Below are 20,417 nucleotides of genomic sequence, written 5' to 3'. Positions count from 1 at the left end.
GCTGTCATAGTACACACAGGTCTGGTTTCTCCGTGTTTTTTTATTGCCTCACTCTGTCATCACTGTCATTAGTATTTCAATACAAACTTCATGTAGTTATGAAAAGGTAGAATATGTAATTTGTTGTCTGCTTTACATAATAAAAATCATCTTGTGCAGACTTGTGTTTTATTGATCTGTCAGAGACATTTATCAGGTGATGTGATGATAGCAAATCTCATATCCGGAAGCCGCAGATCACAAGGTGTTTCAGGACTTTGGCCACAGGAAATTGCTGTGTCTTGTGAGAGATGCTCCTAAACCACAAGTCAGCCTCAAAGACAGGAGATGCACAGGTGACTTCTTCTTCTCTTCAAGTATGTGGTTGAATATTGTCTTAATTATGCAGACAGAGCAGCGTAAACCTTTATTTGTAATAATAGTATTGTGACTGTGTTATTCTTTATCGCTCACTGATTTAAGCTGTCTGGGAATTACTTGTCTCTACCTGCGTGGATTTATAAAATACAAATTTCTTTGTTCAAAATTTAGATCTATAATTTTATTCTTTCTTTTTTTTGAGAGTACCTGTCAACAACTCTTTACTGTTTGTACAATAGTAAACAGTCATAGTTTGGGTTTGCAGGAGTTCATAAACATTAACAGAGTCATATGACTGTCAGTGTGACAATCTGTTATATAGTAACTCACATGAAGTTAAACCTCAGCATTGCATGCTTGAATTCTACAAGATCAATCAAGTATTTATTGATTTATCTTTGTTTAGATGTTATATAGTCTGGTATGAATCATTTGTAAACATGAACACATAAATCCTGTTTCCAACTGAGACTGTTTAAGGCTGTTGTCACACATCAGTAAAATTTCCTCGTTCTAGCTGCTGATAGAGGGTCTGCTATTGAGGTGATGAGCCTGAGGAGGACCCAGTCCCTGAAGAACCTTTCTGGGGTTCAGGAGAGGTCATGGGTCATGCCAGCTCCCACCCGCTGGGACAGGAAGTCTGTGTCTCAGCTGGTGCAACGGTAAGTTCTGCACCTTACATATGTATATGTACACTTGTTCATTAACCTATTAACAAGCATGTTGACTGCGCATACTTGAGTGGTGCGTTTTCCTACCAAGCATTGCTTCATGTTCATACATTTACACACAGTGGGAGATTCCCAGTACACGGTTAAATTCTCCACTGTATTCTGCAGCTAGTTGCTAACTTTATCTGTGGTTTGGAGCTGGGCAGGTAGTGTACAGTTTATCAGAGTATTTTTGCTGAAAACAGCCGCCTGTTGTAGCTGGAAATGATACTGACGAAAGCAGTGAGAATTAACCACTACAGTGATTCATTCTCACGGCACTCAAAGCACTTAAAGACAGTACATAGCTCCACAGAGCTGAAGGAAAGTGCAGACTTGTGTGATAATTCTCAGGTCATACGAGCAACTCCTTTCACATTACACAGTCATTAAATGTTGATTAGAGGAGTCTAAAGGGCAACTAGACAGTAGTAGAGAGAGTGTTACTTGATTATTGCTCACAAATCACCAAGCTTTTCCTAAATTCACATCAGCAACTTCCTGGTCAAAAGGATCATTGTTAATACATTTGTCAATAAATTTGTTCAAACAGTTACCAAAGCTGTGACGATTTAAGGAGTTCTGAAAAGGCAGAGCATAAACTCCAGGTAATAAATGTTTTCTTTTTTAATCATTAAATGTGACAAACATCACAACCATTGAACACATAAAAATCAAACACTGCCTTCTAGGTGCCAGAAAGCTGTGTGGAGGCTCGATGGAGGAGGCTGGAGAGCAAGGAGAATGTGGCCCTGCAGGGATCTTTTAGAAGCTTTGGCCTGTCGAGGAGTCGCTCCATGGACGTCCTGCCTCAGAGGGAGGCTTCAGGCACCAGAGCGCTGTGTGCCCTGTTTGAGTCCAAGGCCACCTTGCAGCAGAGCTTCAACAGCAGCCCTCGGCTGAATTCCACGTCTGCTCCGGGCAAGAAGACAGGAAGAGACTGCCCTCTGCAGGACTGGAGAAGTCATAACACTCCTTTAAAGGACACAACCATTCAGGTGTGTGAGATCAGTGCCTACACAAGCTTTTTTTTGTTGTTTTATTTAATGTTTCATGTATGAATCACATTCTTTAATTCTTTACATTCTAGTGTCACAGCTACAAAGCAACCCTGGGAACACAGATTAGTTAAACATAATGTTAACAAATTGTTCACATAACATTTAACATAGCATAGCATAGCATAGCATAGCATAGCATAGCATAGCATAGCATAACATAACATAACATAACATAACTTAACTTAACATTGCTCATCCAGGTGCTTAGAAGGATTTTGTGACCACATACACACAGTGATATGTTGTGAGGGTCGAACTGGTCCTGGTCCTGGCACACCACCCCACCCAGTAGCCTTTGTCCCCAATGCTCCACTTCACATTTCATTTGATAACATGTAGTAACATTGTACACCACTTCAGAGAGAAACACAGCACCCTAATTTCCTGATGAAGACACATGTTCTCTGAAGTCACTTTGGCACACTAATGTTTTTAAAGTAGTTTGACATTTTGGGAAATACCTAGCTTAGCATTGAGACTGAAAGCAGGAGTAAACAGCTAGCCTAGCTCTGTCCACAGTTTTAAGCAATCCTACCACCATTTAAGCTAACTAGATAAGTTGTAACATCTTTTTTTGTTTAATCCTTTTAATATTAAAATGTAAAAACAACAAGGTGTGGTTGTACAGAGAGGAAAGATTTAAAAAAAAAAAAAAAAAAACAACAACAAAAAAAAAAAAACAACTTTGGATGGAGCCAAGCTAGCTGTTTCCAGTCTGTATGCTAAGCCAAGCTAACATCTCCTTGCTGTAGCTTCATACAGTTTTTAACAGTGAAGGTGATATCAATCTTCTAAATTGAATTTTCCAAAATATCAAACAATTTGCTTAAGCTCCAACTGTTTAAAATCTTAGCCAGGCCATTGCCCCAAAACAGAAACAAAAAGGGCAACTGTGTGCTGTGACACTAGAACCACCACAAACAGTGTATTGTAATTCTCTTCATGTTACTATGCTGTTGTTTTACAGAGAACCGCCCAGCTGGAGGGAGAAAAGGCCACGAATGGGCTCCCCAAGTCTTATGACAGACCATCCAGATACTCACACGGTGAGCAGTGGTGCTAAATTTCATGTTTACAGTCACAGTGATCTGATAGGGCAGATGGGAATAGTGTCAGGGCTCCTTCCTCAAAGGCACGAGGTCACTGATATATTGTGGTGCCACAGTTTACTATCAGTTGTTCTCGAACTATTAAAAGTGTCTAGGAAATCAAAACCACTGTCACTTCCCTTTGAGCTATTTAATGTTTGTGTTCCTGTTGGTTCTTTGTTCATGACTGAATACTCAGATGATATTATGAGATATGTACGTAGCCACATTCATCAGTCTGTGTCACAAAAACAGTGCTTGAGCATTCACACAAATACAATATCAAATGGATCTATATAAAGTTACCACAGAGCAGAAATGTCAGGGTCAAGGCCTCTAGTACTTTAAGTGTCACCATGTAAATCCTGGCAGAGATGGGTAAGTTGTCACCCCTGTGTTCTTTGGCTCTGGGAGTTGTAGGGAAACAGCTAAATAAAGACAAGGATGCAGCGGTGTAAATGCATAACTATGCATTCGGCACACATGCTTAAGATAGGAGTGAGACTGTTGCTGACGGCTCTGACTGTGACGCAGACCTTGGCCCTCTGAGCTATGCCTCTCTGTCCTGGAAATGATATCGCTCCGGTGTACCGTAGTTGACGCTTTGACCCTGTGATGAGTCTGGTGCAAATAAGACACAGACAGGAATGTGAGGTGCCATCTGTGGTGTCTCCTGTAGAGTTTCTGACATGATTTGTTAGTGTGTTGACAACAATAGTGTACTTTCCTAAACTAAAAATAAAAATAGTAAAAATACTATGGTATTAAAATAGTTTAATAATTCAGCTCAAATTATACTTCAACCACCAGTTTCCTTAACAGCTTTATCACTGCACCATAATAGCACCATGATTGAGGTGCTGTGTGTTTTTTTTCTTATGTTACCCACCACACACCCACTGACACACATAGTGCAGGTCCCACCCAGTGCCTGTTATAGGGGGTGACAATATAGCAATGGGAAAGGGAGGTGGAGGGGGTGCCCCAGTCCCACAGTGACTAACAGAGGTGATTGACTCAGCCGAGTAGCAGCCGCCAGCCACCCTCCCAAAATAGCCAAAGTCTTCCTCTGGGGCAGCGGCTCTGATAAAAATCAGCTGTCACCAAGGCCAGAGGACTAGAAAGCGCTCAGTCGCAGTGAAGTGAAGTGACAGACAGAGAGGAGCACCGAGAGAGGAGACAGGCTGCATCACAAATCACAGGAGCCTTAAGAGTCAGTTATTGAACACAGCGGAGATACACAGGAAAGTGACCGAGAACAACGCCGGATGGCATTTTAGTGAGTATCAGGAGAATTAACTTTACTGAAATGGAGGAGACTGATGTTATTGTATAGGTGCTGTAAAAAATGCTATTATAATTTTTTTTTTTTAATGAGAAAGGCACTGTATAAATGTATGTTTTACATGACAGTAGTATATTCTGTATGATAAGTAAAGTGAACATAGAGTGTAGTGGATGCTCTTTGCTTCTATTTCAGCAAAACAGTATTCAAAATATTGAGTTAAAGTTTCATATGGTGCCAGCATGTCAATGAGAATGAGAATGTCATTGAGAAACAGTTTCAAGCATAGAATCAATGATGTAAAATCAAATTATTTAATTTGACAAAAAAAATCCAAATGTTTTCCATTTTGACCCTATTTGTGCCTGTTTTTCCTGAGTAATATCAGAGCAAATTAAAGGGTTGTGACTATGTTGCTGGCATCTTCATCAAGTCTTAAGTCGGTATCATTTCTTAGCCCCTTATCCCTAAAAATGTCTGGAATGGGAGGACAGACAAATTAATCACTCAGTCAATACCTTTCTGATGATGAACTATGCAATGAGAAGCAGCATCTGTCATAAAAGCAATAAGGAAAATGGAAGATAACTTTTACTGTCTTGTGTAACACACTGTGTGATGTGTGATGTGCTGTTTGGGGGGTCTCTAGCCTTTTGGCATGCTGGTTTTCATTACAGTCTATGAATGTGGCAACAATCGCTGACAGCTGATGGTGGTGAAGGTGGTGGTGAAGAACAAATACCAACTGCATTTCACCATCATTTGTACAGCTGCCAGCGGCCCAGAACACCCTCACATTACTGTGCCGCTAATAGCTCCTCTTCATTCCTGGAGAATTAACCCAGATCAAAAAGATGTCAGGAGAATTTGCTTTCCCCCTCACTATGAAAGTGTGGGAATCACAGAGAAAGGTATCAGTCTTAAAAAAAAAAAAAGATCAGCAGAAGTTAATGTAGTCTTTAGACCAGACATGAAATTAAGCTTATTGTACGTGAGTCACTTTTGATTTGCTAACGACCGGATTTTACAAATCAGTGTTTCATCAACTATCAATAGTGGTGTGTACAGTGATAACAAGTGGTGGAGTTGACCTCTCAGTTTAGTGGGTGAGGACTTCAGCAGGACACACGGCACTCGGTTGCCTCATTCTGTCTGCTCACCCATCTATGAAAATGCTTTAAGTCCGGACTCGTGAGAGGCGCCAGCTTGCTGGTCCATCCTTTTGTCCGGTGAGGGCTTACTGTGTGAAAAGGGGAGGTGTGTTCAAATCTGGCCATTAGTTACAGCTGGATGGCCTGTGCAACACACTGAGCTGTTGACCTCGGGCCACATTGTCCACTCTGCTGTTGTTGTTGAAATATTTCCCGAATTTATCATTCTGTATCTACTGTACTCCTAACTCAAACAGTTCCACAGTTTCACTGTTTGTTATTTAATTTTTTGATTTTTGCTATAAAAAATCACTTGAAGTATTACAGCAGCAAAATTCAGCTGCAGGTTAGAGGTAAGATCATTTTCACATCTTTCATGGGGTCAGTCTGTCACATTCCTTTGGTCAGGTGTTGATGGTTTGATGGCAGAGAGCTCACACAAACAATGTGCAAACAATCTGTGTCACTCCAGCTGAGCTAGCAGTTGCTGTTTTTTTTCCCTTCTTTGGCGTCATGGTCAGTCAATGGCATGCAGTTTACTGAGGATCCGAGGCAGCAGGCAGGCTGCGTGGGCCAATTTATCTTGTCAGCTAGTTAGATCAAAGCTTTCATAAACTGGCTTGTTTGTTGCAACGTTTCTATTTAGTACAATGAATCATATGCAGTCTCATTTGAATATTAAGCAATTCAAAACCACAATTTTACCCGCTCAGTTAAGGTGCAATGTGGGCCTGTCGTAGATTAAATAGTTTCCATAAGTTAAGTGGGAGCAACAAGAGCACACTGATAAGAAAGTTTCCAACATCACTATAAATATACACAATATGAGCATCACTATTAATACTCACACAAAGTGTTATCATTATACTTGTTGCTGGCACTAGACACACTCTGCATTGTTTATTTTGGGATACAGGAATATCTGAGTCCTACTTTTACAAGTGTATGTCAAAGAATCTAAACTAGCAAAAACAATATGATCAGACGATTGTTATTTCAGTCAGTGTTATTTTACTGAGCAATTGTACTAATATTTTAAGTGGATTGGATATATGCTTTATTTTTTCTTTTCTTTTGCAGATGACAAATATAGTCCATCACTGACTAAGGGGGGCACCCCAACAAGACAAGCCAGAGACAGGATATCTACTTCCTCCTCCATTAGAGACAGATCAGCTCTCTATCTGTCAAGAGCAGCAGCTATCGACTCCACAGGAGCCTCAACACAGCCAGTGAGTTCCTGAAATGCCTCTCATTCCTCCCCATTGGGGTCAAGGGCTTCAATAGTGGGGGGTGACTGTGCTCTGAAAAAATAGGAGCTACTCAAAATTTTACAATAAATCTGTTGCATACTCTAAATGTGTTACACAGTGATAATACAGTATATGTATACTGTGTATATTGTCTACAGAAATAATAGAAACCAATCTAATCCCCATTTAATTTTTCTGTTGTTCAACAGGAATTCATTGGTACTCCAGGAACGAGGACTAAAAACAGTAAGGTACTGTGTTGTTCACTTTGAATCTCTTTCAACAGTGTGGGTGCTGTTAACTGTGTGTGGTGACTCTTTGCTTGCATAACTTAAGACATGGTTAACCTTTGACCTAAAATGCAATAACTTAACACATTGGTATATAAAATTACATAACACCATAAGAACCAGAGCAAATAATGCTGCCAAATGTACAACAATCTTTTGGTTCAAAATGTTACAATCAACAGTTGCTAAAATGGCATTTTAGGCTTTATATTAATTTTACATTAATTTCTGTATAGGGAGGGAACTGTATGCTTTGAAATAGTTAGGTACAGTGCCATGAATAGGACACCATCTTGGAGTATGTAAAAATCATGTTTTTGGCTCATTTGCTGTGTCACTATTGCCAAAAAAGCACACCTTTGGCAGACCATCACAGTCTTGAAACCTGAGACGGAAAATCTCAATGGGTAGTACAGCATGTGTAAACATTTAATGATAAGTAGTGATTTTTCGCATTCTTATCATTGTCAACAGATCCCATGAAAAGATCAAAACCAACAATGTAGATCCCATTAACAAGCATTGTCTGTGCACCAAAAGTCTGATATATAACTTATTCTTCTATTTCATTGAGCTCCTTTCTTGTCCACAAATTATTGAAAAACACATCAATGTGCCACACTGTTTCACTGGATGACATTTTCCTTCATTACTAGACAAACTGATGCATTGCTGATTTTGGTCTTTCAACAGAATTTGTTGGCTGTAACAAAAATATAGAATATCTCCAGCCTTATTTTTTAAATAAAACTTACTATGACAGTCCAACAAATATTCAAATAAGAAAAGAGAGGCATAAATGTACTTATTAAAGTAACTTACTGCACTCACAGTATAGACTAGCTGTCTGTGTGATGTCCGCCTACTAACAGCTATGAAGTGTTTTGTTAACCCCTGGTGTGACAGAGGATGGTTTGCGGTGAAAAACCTCAGCGATCATAGAGAAAGGTAATGTATAGCTTTGCTTACTAAATGCATGTCATCTAAATATTTGCATGTACTCTAATATTGTCGTTGGTGACTGAATCCTGACAATGTTACTCCCATCTGTTTTTCATTTTAAGATGGCTGACGCAGCCAGGAAAATCACAGTTACACAATCATCTCATGATGAAGACGACCTACCTCTCCCCCCACCTCCTCCTGTGCCACCAAGACCCCTTGACTATGAAGTTCCTTCATCATTAAGTAGCCTCCCTGTGCCTCCACCTAAAGAAACCTTCTCCACCTTCTATCAGCAACGGCAGAAGAGTGAGCTGAAGAGGCTCTTTAAACACATCCACCCAGACCTTCGGGGAAGTCTTGATGATGCTGTGGATGATGAGATAATGAAAGCAGTGCAGTCAGAAAACACCCAGGCAGCAGATGCAGCTCATCAGTGTGAAGTGCAGTCAATGAGGTGGATCTTTGAGAATTGGACTCTGGACAATATCGGGGATCCTCATTCAACCAAGAAGCTGCTGGATGAGGAGGACTTAACTGGTGGAGATGTCAGAGGCACCTCTTCCATGTTTGAGCACATTGACAGCCCACAGCAAATTTCAGGGGCTAAAAGACAGACCTCAGTCAGAGGGGATGTGAGAACATCAACATGGCTGTTTGAGACCCAGCCGTTAGATTCCTTAAATAAATCACAAAGAGAAGAAGGAGAACTGGTTGAAGCAGTGCTGAAAGAGCCCATCCAGCCAGGAGATGTGAGTGGGACTCGGTTGCTTTTTGAGTCAAAAACAGTGAGTGACTTGGGACGCTGCAATTCCATAGAAGACCATGACTTCCTGAAACTGAGGTCTGAGCTCCAGGAACAGAAAGGAGATGTCCAGAAGACTGTGAAACTCTTCCAGGCAGAACCTTGCTGTGCCATCAGAGACAAAAGCGGCAATATCCATGAGATTAAATCCATCTGCAGGGAAGAGATCAAAAGCGGCAACACCAGCACTGCCCGTTGGCTTTTTGAAACCCAGCCTTTGGACCTGATTAATAAGGGAACTGATGGAGTGAAAATAATTCGGGGTATATCTTTGGAAGAGGGGCACGGCGGAGGAGTTGACCGAAAGAGGTGGATGTTTGAAACTCAGTCTCTTGACACAATACAAGAAGTTGTGGGAGTAGACAAGTTTGAAGGAATGGTGGCTGACTGCACAGGAGAGGCCGATGTTGTCAACAAGAGGAAGCTCTTTGAAATGCAACCCCTGGCAGCACTGAAAGGGGACTCTGAAGAAAAGACTTTGGAAAAGGAAGAAATAATTGGGGGAGATGTCAAGACTTCTATGTGGCTGTTTGAAACTCAGCCCATGGAGACTCTTAATGATAGCTATGAAGTTGGGCGTCTGAAGAAAATCACCCTCTCAGCTGATGAACAAGGAGCGGTAAAAGGCAAAAAACAAATATTTGAGAGCTGCAGTATTCAACAGAACACCTCATTCAAAGAACAAGAAATTGAAAAGGGCGATGTTAAGGGATTCAAACATCTTTTTGAAACAATTCCTCTGAGTAAAATCGCCCGTTCTGATGAGGAGATTTGTGAGAAGGAAAATGACATCTCAGCAGGAAATGTAAAAGGCAACAAAGCTTTGTTTGAGGCTACTCCTTTATATGCAATAAAAGACAGCTCTGGCAATTTCCATAAAGTCACAACAGTCAGCCGAGAGGAATTCATCAAAGGGAGGGTCCAAAACTATAAGTGGATGTTCGAGACCAAGCCTTTAGACGAGGTTGCAGAGGGAAAAGGAAATGTTGAGGTAATCAAAGGCATCACCAGACAGGAGGATACAATAGGTGATGTCAAGATGGCAAAGTGGCTTTTTGAAACCCAGACAATAGATGGGATCCATTCCAAGTTCAACCAAACAGAGCAAAGCGCTTCTGTTGAAGAGGAGTCTCGTAAAGGTGATGTCAAGACCTGTAAATGGTTATTTGAGACACAACCGATGGACATTTTGTATGACAAATCAGAAAAAGTGAATGATAAAGAAGCCATTGACAATACCAACGTCAAGTCCATCACTTGGCTTTTTGAATCACAGCCTCTAGACAGCATCAAAGATGGCGAAGAGTACAACTTGAAGCTCTGCAGCACCATACAGGATTCTTTCAAATCAGAGGTTGGTGTTCAAACAGTCAAGCATCTTTTTGAAACAGAAACCTTAGACAGAATAAGAAAGGACGCAAACTCAGAACAAGATGTGAGACGTGTCAGCCAAGTTAACTTTCAGTCAGGAGATGTCTCACGAGTCAAAGAACTTTTTGAATCCCAGTCCCTCGATGAAATTGGATCAGAAGTGGTGACAACATCCGATGAACAGAATCAAGATGAACACATCCAGAAAGGATCAGTACATAAATTCACTTGGTTGTTTGAGAACTGTTCCATGAACAAGATTAACAAGGATGACGATGATGCAAACATACAGAGAGTCAGTGATGCTGAAAGTGGTGATGTACAAAACAAGAAGTTTATATTTGAAACCTCCTCATTGGACAAAATCCATGACCAACCGCTTGAACAGCAGTCAGTCTGTGAGGAAGAACCTGTGAGCGATGTTGATGTGAAGTCAAGCACCATGATGTTTGAGTCCTTGCCACTGTATGCCATCAAGGACAAAGAGGGGCTGTTTCATGAGGTGACAACTGTGAAAAAAGAGGAGGTAATGAGTGGTGACGTGAGAGGAGCAAGGTGGATGTTTGAGACAAAGCCTCTTGATGCCATCAAGGCAGAGAATGAAGTTTATGTAATCCGAGCTGTCACTCAAGAGGATGTCAAGAAAGGAGATGTCAAATCAGCCAGATGGAAGTTTGAGACACAACCTTTGGACTCCCTTACCAGTCGAGATGAGCCTTCTGTCAGGGTCATTGAAGACTTTGGAAGCAGTAGTGTGCAGCTCAATAAACAGATATTTGAATCTGAGCAGTCATGCCAGAAGTTTGTGAGAATGGTTAGTGTCACTGATGTCCAGCACGGTGATGTCAGGACCTCCACCTGGCTCTTTGAGAATCAACCCATCGACAGTCTGAGAGGGGAACCTCAAGAGCAAAGTCCAGTAAAAACAGTCCATAGGGAAGACAGCCAGACAGGAGATGTGAAACGCTGCACTTGGCTGTTTGAATCACAGCCACTGGACAAGATCAAGGAGTCTGAAGATACCTCAGTGCAAGGTGTTGAGGAAGAGATACCAAAAGCTGATGTGAAGTGCACTACCTGGCTCTTTGAGACCACGCCACTGGATAAAATTACCGCTACCAGTGTTGTTGATACCCTGTCATATCTATATCAAATGACTTTTGTTCACTCAAGTGGCATCATAATAGAAGCCAACGAGAATAAGAATGTTAGCATGGCAAAATATCAGCTTGAAAGCAACACAGGTGTGCAGATCCAGAAAGAGGAGGTTGTTGGGGGCAACATCAGGAACATCATGTTGCAACTCTTACTCAAACCAACCCTAAAGACTCAAGTTACTCTTCTCAGAGAAGTGGAGACGGGGAAAGTGAACACCACAGTAGTAGAACTTCCAGTCTACCAGTCTGCCTCAACTATCAACCTTGAGAGGGATCAAAGAATACAAAACATTGTCCAAATGATTGATGAATTGCTTGTTCAAGATAAGAATTTGAAGAAAGGAATCATAATGCAAGAGACTGCTGATGGACAAGCAGAGATGTCAGTGTATTCACTCATCTGTCATTGTGAAACCAAAACCGAGAGTCACGTTATAGAAAAAGGAGATGTAAAGTCTACTATCGGAAACCTGTTAGCTACTGCCAACAGCCAGAGGACTGCAGCATCGTGTAGAGTGGATGAAAATGAAAAGGGAAATGTGAACTTGTACAAAAGTTGCATTGAGAAAGGAGATCTGCACTACCTGAAAAGTCTTCAGGCTGAGGCATTAGGAGATGAAGTTGATCACAACCTTCTGGCTAAGGAACACATTGAAATAGTGCAGGGTGATGTGAGGGAAGCAAAGAGAAGTCTCTGTCAGCAAAAAGAGCAGGTAGAGCGAACCATTTCTGATGTTTTGCCAGGGGATGTAAAGAACACCAAAAGAGTTTTTACATCAGATTGCTCTCTCACTGTTGAAAACTGTATTCCAAAGGAAGAAATAATCCCTGGGGATATCTCATCAGCAAAGCAACAACTTGCAGTGAAGCAACCAATCATGGTAGAAAAAGAGGAAATTGTGGCTGGAGACATCAAGGCAACATTGCAGTCACTAGAACGTGCAAAGCAACAAAGCATGTGTGTGGAGAGGGAGATCATTATACCTGGAACTATCTATGAAATGGACATGTCAGCCAAAGGTCCTGAAACAGAAGGAAGCCAAGCACAAAAAGAAATGATCATATCCGGAGATGTGAAAGCAGCTAAAAAGTCCCTTGAAATGGCTAAGCAGCAAAGCATGCATGTGGAGCGGGAAGTCATTGTCCCCGGAAAAATATACAACCTGAATGTCTCAGCACAAGAGGAAAGCTCCTCAGCAGTGACCCAATCTTCTTCTTCCTCCAGATGCCAGCAAATCAAGACTTATCCAAAGGTCAGTGGTGCAGTGAAAGATCAGGACAGCCATGTTTCGTTTAAGGCTTGCCAACAGGGTGAAATATCACAAAGTGCAGCTATAGTCAGTAATTGTGCACCAGTCTCACTGCTACCTTTTGTAAGTTGTGAGTGTAATGGTCTGACAACAGAAGACGAGACAGAAGATGTTGTTAGAGGAGATGTGAAGGCAGCAATTAGGTCTCTGCAGAGTGCAGCAACAGAGCAGAAGCTTCTAGATAAAGAAGATATTGTAAGAGGTAATGTGCAACTGGCTTTGCAATCTCTTGAGAAGTCTAGTGTAAATGTATCCAAAGGAGACTTTAAAGCAGCAATGATATACAGGAATTCAGGGAGGGCTTGTTCAGAGAGGAGCAAGCAGTGTGTTGTGGTGTCTATGCCTCCATCTGACACAAAATTGTCTCCTTCAATTTCAGTAACCTGTGAAGGACAACCAACCATTACAACACAGAATTCAACACCCAACCCTGTAGCAAATGGAAACTCTAAATCATCCGGTTCTGAAGGTGTAACTCCACCTCCACTTCCTCAAAAGACAAGTGAGAAACTACAGGACCAGAAGCCAGCTTTACCACCAAAGCCACAATGGACAAAATCAGTAGTTGTGGAAGACCCGCATATTTCACTACCCCTGGAAGTCTCTTGCCCTGTTAAAGACAATGTAAAAAGTGCAGTGATTCCTCCAAATGCAAAACAAAGCAATCAGTTTCCTATATATAAACTGCAAGAAAACACAACACATAGCAAAATCAATAAAGACACCTTACATGAAACATACCACCAAAGGTTTGCAGATGAAGCAGTTCAAGACTCAAATCAAACAAATGAATGTCTACCAATGGACTCCAAGCCTCATGAAATCAAGAAGAAAAAGAACACAGCACCGCCTACAGGGAACAAATCAAATAGCCGAACAATGACATCAAACAGTGCTGAATTGGAAATGGAGAGAAATGTAATACAGAAAATCAATGCAGCTGAGGAGATACAGATGTGCATGAAGAATTATGCAGAAGACGCTAAACACGAAATGAACATGAGCTTGCAGGCTGCTCTACAGAACTTTGAAAGAAAGGACAGTGAGCCTCTGGACAAAAGAGTTCCTTTGTTGTCCAAGAAGGTAAAAGTAACAAATTTTGGAGACAATAAACGGACTGACAAAACCACTGCTCAACAACAAAAATCATATCCCAAACCTACCGAAAAACAACACAGCAAGACTGATGAGCAAATGTCAGAGACCAACTGTACAGTTGAAGCATGCCATAAACGGCAAAATGACTTCAATGAAAAGCAACAAAAATATGAGGATAAAGTTGTTTTAAGAAAGAAGAAAGTAAAGACAGAGACAGAGACAGAGGATGAACGACGACAGAGGCTCTCTGTCCACAAAGAGGAGATCATGAAAGGAAATGTGAAGGCAGCCATGGAAATTTTTGAAAATTTAAGGAAACGAGAGGAACTCAAGGGAATCCTGTCTCAGGTGCAAGAGATGGAGGGAGAAACCAGCGATGTAGACGTTAGCTCCTTGAAGACATTATATGAGAATGTCCCTGCTTGGATAGCTACACCAAGTAGAAATGCAAAGCAAAGTAAAATGGAGGAAAAGAAAGTTGAAGTAGAGACACAGGATGATGATCTAGAAAGCATCTCCTCGGTTGAGACTGCATTTGAAGATTTGGAAAAAGCAAGCAAGGAAATAATGAATCTGAAGGAACAGACTTTAGCGAAACTTCTTGACATTGAAGAGGCAATTAAAAAAGCTCTTTACTCTGTCTCCAATCTGAAATCTGAGGCTGACATTGCAGGCTTGTCAGGACTATTTGATGAATCTTTAAAATCAGAGCAAAATCTTCAACCTGCAAACAACATCAGGAAAATAAGTATTGTGTCAAGCAAGGCCAAATCAGGTCAAATCAAAGAGATGACAGACGGGAATCTGCAGACAGTTTCAGATTCAAATTCTTCCAAGCAAGAAGTTCCCAGACAAGTACACAATAAACCACTCATAAGACAGTCATCTTCCCAGTCCTCCCCATCATTCATCTCCATTCACTCAGCTGCTAGAAAGCCTGCCGAACAACCAAAGTCACCCATGTCAACGTTTAAACCAAAAACAGACAATGCAAATAGTGATCTAGGACAAGAGTCTGCGGCTGCCGAGTCTTCAAAAGATGCTCACACCCCTGCACAGCGCAAGGTCAGTGTGCTCGAGGTCAAAACAGTTCCGGAGCAACCTGTTGGAATAATTGGCACAAAGACTGTAAGTGAAACATATGAAGAGACCGATGGCTTTGGAAACGTATTTGTTTCCTCTGTGACATCAACATTTGTCACCAAACAGTCTGACAGTAAGTCATCTGCTCTGTTTGAAGTGGTTGGGAGTCCAGCCAGGTATGAAGTCGTGACATCCCCATTACTGCGAAGATCTGGTCGCCCTTTTGAAGATAAGGTGTTGAGCAACGCCAAGGAGAAAGGGAAGGTGTTTGTAACATTTAGCCAACCAATGGAAAAGCAATAAATAAGCCAGTTATCAGACAGTGCTCTCCCCAGTTCTTAGGAAAGCAGTTATTCCATTTGTGTATTTATCACATTATGTTTTAATGAAAAAGGTTTTGTTAATCATAAAATTGATCCTATGAAATGATGAAAATGTTGACTTTTAATTTAAGAAACATTTGTCTTATAGATTTTATACTGTAACCACATGATAAAGTGTTAAATTCTGTTATTAAAGCGAAGCAATATAGTTGATACTGTATGTTCTATTGTGTAAATTGTTAAATAAATGAGCTTAAAAGAAATTATTTCTATTCCCGAAGTCTTGTTCCTCATCATTATTCCACAACTTGTAAAACCTTAAAATTAAATACTGAAAATCATCATGGACCCTCTTACAACCATCGATGTTACTTGTAAATTTGTCTAAGGATGGTCAGATTTTTAATTGACAAAATACTCCATATTCATAAACTTGTTAAATGATTCCAACAAAAAAATTAAATATCTAAAAAAATTTTCTGAAAATATGTTGACAGACATATCTTCCACCTAATCAGAAGATTACCATTGCGTGTTTGTATCAAGGCATGGCAGTAGAATTAATTCAAAGCCTTAAATCTCAACTTATATATCAATGTCATCAATATTAATGTCAATGCGCTGCAAGCACTACAGTGATACATCCAGGATGTGTTTAGCCTAGCTTAGCTCAAAGAGTTAAGGAAGAATGGGGAAACAATTAGCTTTTGTCAAAAGAGAAAAATATGCCTTTCAACAACTCCACAACTGTCTTAGTTACGTGTTGTATGTGGTGGTGAGCAAGAAAGCCACCAGCCCAACACTCACATGTAAACTGTAGTGAAATTAGAACAGGGCTTCTGAGATCACAGGGCTAAGCTGTTGTTGGTCAGGATTCAGGAAATGTGCAGGCATATTACTCCTAAAACACCAAATGTAGCTAATGTTATTTCAAAAATCCTCTCTTTTCTCCCCATCCAATTGATTTGAATGTCCAGATTCATGCAAATATTAAATACCTACATTTATAATAAAATTTGCCTGGTTCTTACTGGAAACCCATTTATCTATATTTTATTGATTACATAAATAAGACAGTACAAACTTTAACCAAGTATCACTGCTAATATGGGTGCAATGATTTAGAACTGCAAACAAACACCATCATCATAAGTGTGTGGTTATACTGTCCAGTTACTAAAAGTTAATCCACATCTGCCAGCCAATCAAAATCAAGAATTCTCAAAGGTACATGGTATAATGGTAAGGATAGCAGTACGAATTTAGATGCTATAATGTCTCAGGATTGCTATTTCAAGCATTTTGCAACAACAAGATTGCTGAGATTAGTATTGATATAACATTTTGTATTACAAAAAAATATTATCATCATTATTCAAATACAAACATATGGTTGGAGAAATAAAAGGATGGCAGATAGGTCTTGTAGGATCAAACTGTTGCTGTGTCAAGCTGTGTCAAACATACAGTACCTTAAACTTCATTTGTTTTCGTCATCATAGTTCCTGTCACCCGCCAAGGAAATGTGTTCTGCCTGTTTGACACCTGTGTATCCAATGGAAAAAATGGTGGCCAATAAACTTATCCTGCACAAGAACTGTTTCTGCTGTAAACACTGTAAGAAGAAGCTCAGGTGAGATATTTTGACGGCATAATAAGAATGACTCAAATCAACCATTGCAAATTAACAATTTCACCCTATCTACTACACTATAATTGACCAGAATGAAATGTGTGAATGAAATCATTGTTAGGGAGGTTTTTAGAAATGAAGTCATGATTATTTCCAATCTCCGATGCACTGAAATTATTCAAAGCAGCTGATATTGTGCAAATAACAAATCATTCGACAAATTACACAATATTTCATTTAAAATTTTGTTTTATACCATAAAAGACTGCGTTTTGTTTTATTACAGCATTCACAACTATTCATCTCTTTATGGAGAGTTCTACTGCATGTCTCACTACCAACAGCTTTTTAAAAGAAAAGGAAATTATGATGAGGGATTTGGACACCAGCAACATAAAGACCGCTGGCTTCAGAAAAGTAAAGGAATAGATGAGCCAGATCCCATGTCCACTCCCAAAATGACAAAAAGCAACATAAACACCAGAGAGTCATCTGCTGGTGTGTTTGTTACAAAGTCATTTGCAAGAGAGATGGTCAGTGGTGCTGACATTAGGGGCAAACTGAAAGTGAGCTGGCCACCAGAGAAGAAGAGTACAGGGGTTAACCTGCCACAGCAGACATATGCACCTGCTCTGAAAAATAAAATACCTGACTTCGGCAAAGCAGCTACAATCAGCATGAGCTCTTCAGAGCATCAGAAAAGTCCCAAAACTCAATTGAAGATCAGCCAGGGAGAAGAAATGAAAGATAATGTGAAAAAACTATCAAACACCTTCATTTCAGGCGTCAAGGAACAATCTAAGACAACAGATTATGACTTAGCTGAGAAGTTGCACACAGAAGAACCAAAACCTGGGTGTGATCCAACCAAGGCTGGACATTTCCAAGGCAGCATCTCTCAAAAAGTGCCTAATTTTTCTTCCCCCTTCTTAGAAAAGGGTAACACTGTCACAAGCAAAAAAACAGAGCAGACAAATGTGGCACCCACCATAAAAAAAAGCTATAATCCAACATCTAACAGGCTGGATGCTTATTCAAATAAAGCTAAGAAGTTTGTACGGTTTGCCCCAAATGTTGATGTTGCTCAGTATGACCAGACGTCTCAACTGACCTCGAGAACCAAACACGAGGAGCTCAGTAAACCATTTTCAGACCACACTGAACTTAGCCAACTTGATAAATCAAAAGAGATAAAAGATATCAATGAACAAAATAACTTTGATCATTTGTCATCTGAGTTCAGCGAAGAACAGCATGCAAGTGAGGTGAACCTTGAACCCCTTGAATATAAATGCCATGCAGTGACAACCAATATATTAAACACAGAGCATGGTGTTAAGGTGGAGGGTAGTCAAAAGATCCCACAGACCGGTGACAAAGATAGTTTTACAGTTCTAAATGGAGTTGTAGAGAAGGTTGAGGAATCACTTCATACCCAAAGTTTTACTAAAATGACAAGTGACAATTCAGCTCAAGAAGGTGTGACACATCAAGAGCCATCTGAGAAACTGGATGTCATTCCAAGAAACTCAGAAAATGGAGGTGATCCAGACAGTCCTGCAAAACAAATGACCAAAGAGGAAGCCAGTCTTCAAAGCGATGAAAATAAGTTTGAAAAGCCCAACTCAGCAAATGAGCAAGAAAATTATGGCAGTCAGAAGAAGGTTGTTGCAAAAACAAATTCTTTCAAGGGTTCTGTAAAACAGGCTGAAAAGACAAAGGTCAAACTGGGATCCTGGTCCAAAGGAAAGAGTCCTTTGTCAAAACTCTTTACATCGAGTGGAAATGAAAAAACAAACAAGGTTGAACCAAAAGAGGCCAAGAAACCAGAAGCCAAACCTAGTGGTGGACTCCTAGGAAGACTATTTCAGTCATCCTCAGAGAAGACTGAGGACACCACGAAATCGACAGCACATGGTAAAAGAAATGACAACATACATGGTGGTGACAAGAGAACAGAGGAGGTAAAGGAGGCCATTACAAAAGAGAAGCAAAAGGAAGGCGACACACTTCAAGTCCCACCTCTGGAACAAGAATCTGGGGAAGATATGAAGGACAAGTCAGCTTCTTCTGACCCCAACACATTGGAAAGTAACAAAGATGAGGCTATAATCACATATACAGAACCATCCAACCTGGACCAGACATCAACTAGTGAAATAGGTGATGACCTGACAGGTCCATCACAAACTGATATAAATCCAACTGATGATCAGAGCAGGGAGACTATAGGCCTGTCTGTCACTGATCCTGGAATAGCTGACTCTAAAGATCCTCCTTCTACTGTGCAATCAAAGAACCAAGTGTCCGAGGAGTCCGTCTGTCAGTCAACAGCTGAGAAAAGTGTTGATGCGAGTTTGAGCGACCCATTTAATGATAGTATTTTTGTAGACAGCATCAGTTCTGTCTCTGTTGAACCACAAGTCATTCAGATAAATACAGATGAATGTGTTCAAAAGCCAGATAAATTACTTGATGCACCTGACATAGGAGGAAGAAACCTTAATGATGGAGCACTTTTCGATCTCAACCAAGAACCCCCACTAGATTCCTCTGATCTTTTTGGTCCATCCGAATCTCAGGAGATTTTTGTGAACACCCCTGCATTTTCAGCTACCGTTAGGGATACAGCTTTGTCTGCTGATGCTTCTGCTGAAAGTGTTGGCCTGCTTGACTCTAAACTTGGATCAGTTGCTGATGCTTCTGCTGAAAGTGTTAGCCTGCTCGACTCTAAACCTGGATCAGTTGCTGATGCTTCTGCTGAAAGTGTTAGCCTGCTCAACTCTAAACCTGGATCAGTTGCTGATGCTTCTGCCGAAAGTGTTAGCCTGCTTGACTCTAAACCTGGATCAGTTGCTGAGGCTTCTGCCGAAAGTGTTAGCCTGCTCAACTCTAAACCTGGATCAGTTGCAGATGCTTCTGCTGGAAGTCTTAGCCCGCTCGACTCTAAACCTGGATCAGTTGCTGATGCCTCTGCTGAAAGTCTTAGCCTGCTTGACTCTCAACCTGGAACAGTTGCTGATGCTTCTGCTGAAAGTCTCAGCCTGCTCGACTCTAAACCTGGATCAGTTGCTGATGCTTCTGCTGAAAGTCTTAGCCAGCTCGACACTCAACCTGGATCAGTTGCTGATGCTTCCACTGAAAGTTTTAGCCTGCTCGACTCTCAACCTGGATCAGTTGCTGATACCTCTGCTGAAAGTCTCAGCCTGCTCGACTCTAAACCTGGATCAGTTGCTGATGCTTCTGCTGAAAGTCTTAGCCAGCACGACACTCAACCTGGATCAGTTGCTGATGCTTCGGCTGAAAGTGTTAGCCTGCTTGCCTCTCAACCTGGATCAGTTGCTGATGCCTCTGCTGAAAGTCTCAGCCTGCTCGGCTCTAAACCTGGATCAGTTGCTGATGCTTCTGCTGAAAGTGTTAGCCTGCTTGACTCTCAACCTGGATCAGTTGCTGATGCTTCTGCTGAAAGTCTTAGCCAGCTCGACACTCAACCTGGA

At 40.9% G+C, this 20,417-nt stretch overlaps 1 protein-coding gene across 3 annotated transcripts; it reads left to right on the top strand.

Moving 5' to 3' along the window:
• The first annotated feature begins 272 nt into the window (after positions 1–272).
• xirp1 (xin actin binding repeat containing 1) lies at positions 273–15,550 on the top strand. Of its 3 annotated transcripts, XM_067605101.1 has the most exons (9): positions 273–356; positions 878–1,022; positions 1,624–1,678; positions 1,763–2,068; positions 3,099–3,177; positions 6,736–6,887; positions 7,118–7,159; positions 8,263–12,726; positions 13,163–13,265. In XM_067605101.1, the coding sequence occupies exons 2-9, from the start codon at positions 907–909 to the stop codon at positions 13,163–13,165; spliced, it is 5,217 nt and encodes a 1,738-aa protein (XP_067461202.1). In that variant the 5' UTR covers positions 273–356; positions 878–906; the 3' UTR covers positions 13,166–13,265. The 3 variants fall into 3 exon arrangements, with proteins under 3 accessions (XP_067461202.1, XP_067461200.1, XP_067461201.1); XM_067605099.1 differs by having other exon boundaries at positions 8,263–15,550; XM_067605100.1 differs by lacking the exons at positions 273–356; positions 878–1,022; positions 1,624–1,678; positions 1,763–2,068; positions 3,099–3,177 and adding an exon at positions 4,366–4,498 and having other exon boundaries at positions 8,263–15,550.
• Positions 15,551–20,417: the final 4,867 nt, after the last annotated feature.

This window comes from Thunnus thynnus, chromosome 12, assembly GCF_963924715.1.
Source record: "Thunnus thynnus chromosome 12, fThuThy2.1, whole genome shotgun sequence".
Classification (NCBI taxonomy): Eukaryota; Metazoa; Chordata; class Actinopteri; order Scombriformes; family Scombridae; genus Thunnus; species Thunnus thynnus.
The sequence above is the reverse complement of the archived record's forward strand: the minus strand, read 5'-3'. Positions and strand labels throughout refer to the sequence as shown.

What these genes read in the sequence shown, in the direction of transcription:
- xirp1 (XM_067605099.1), top strand. Translation starts at nt 907, where the DNA reads ATGAGCCTGAGGAGGACCCAGTCCCTGAAGAACCTTTCTGGGGTTCAG. An exon ending in TAAAGGACACAACCATTCAG is followed by an intron (nt 2,069 to 3,098) that starts GTGTGTGAGATC and finishes GTTGTTTTACAG; the next exon opens with AGAACCGCCCAGCTGGAGGG. An exon ending in CAGGAGCCTCAACACAGCCA is followed by an intron (nt 6,888 to 7,117) that starts GTGAGTTCCTGA and finishes GTTGTTCAACAG; the next exon opens with GAATTCATTGGTACTCCAGG.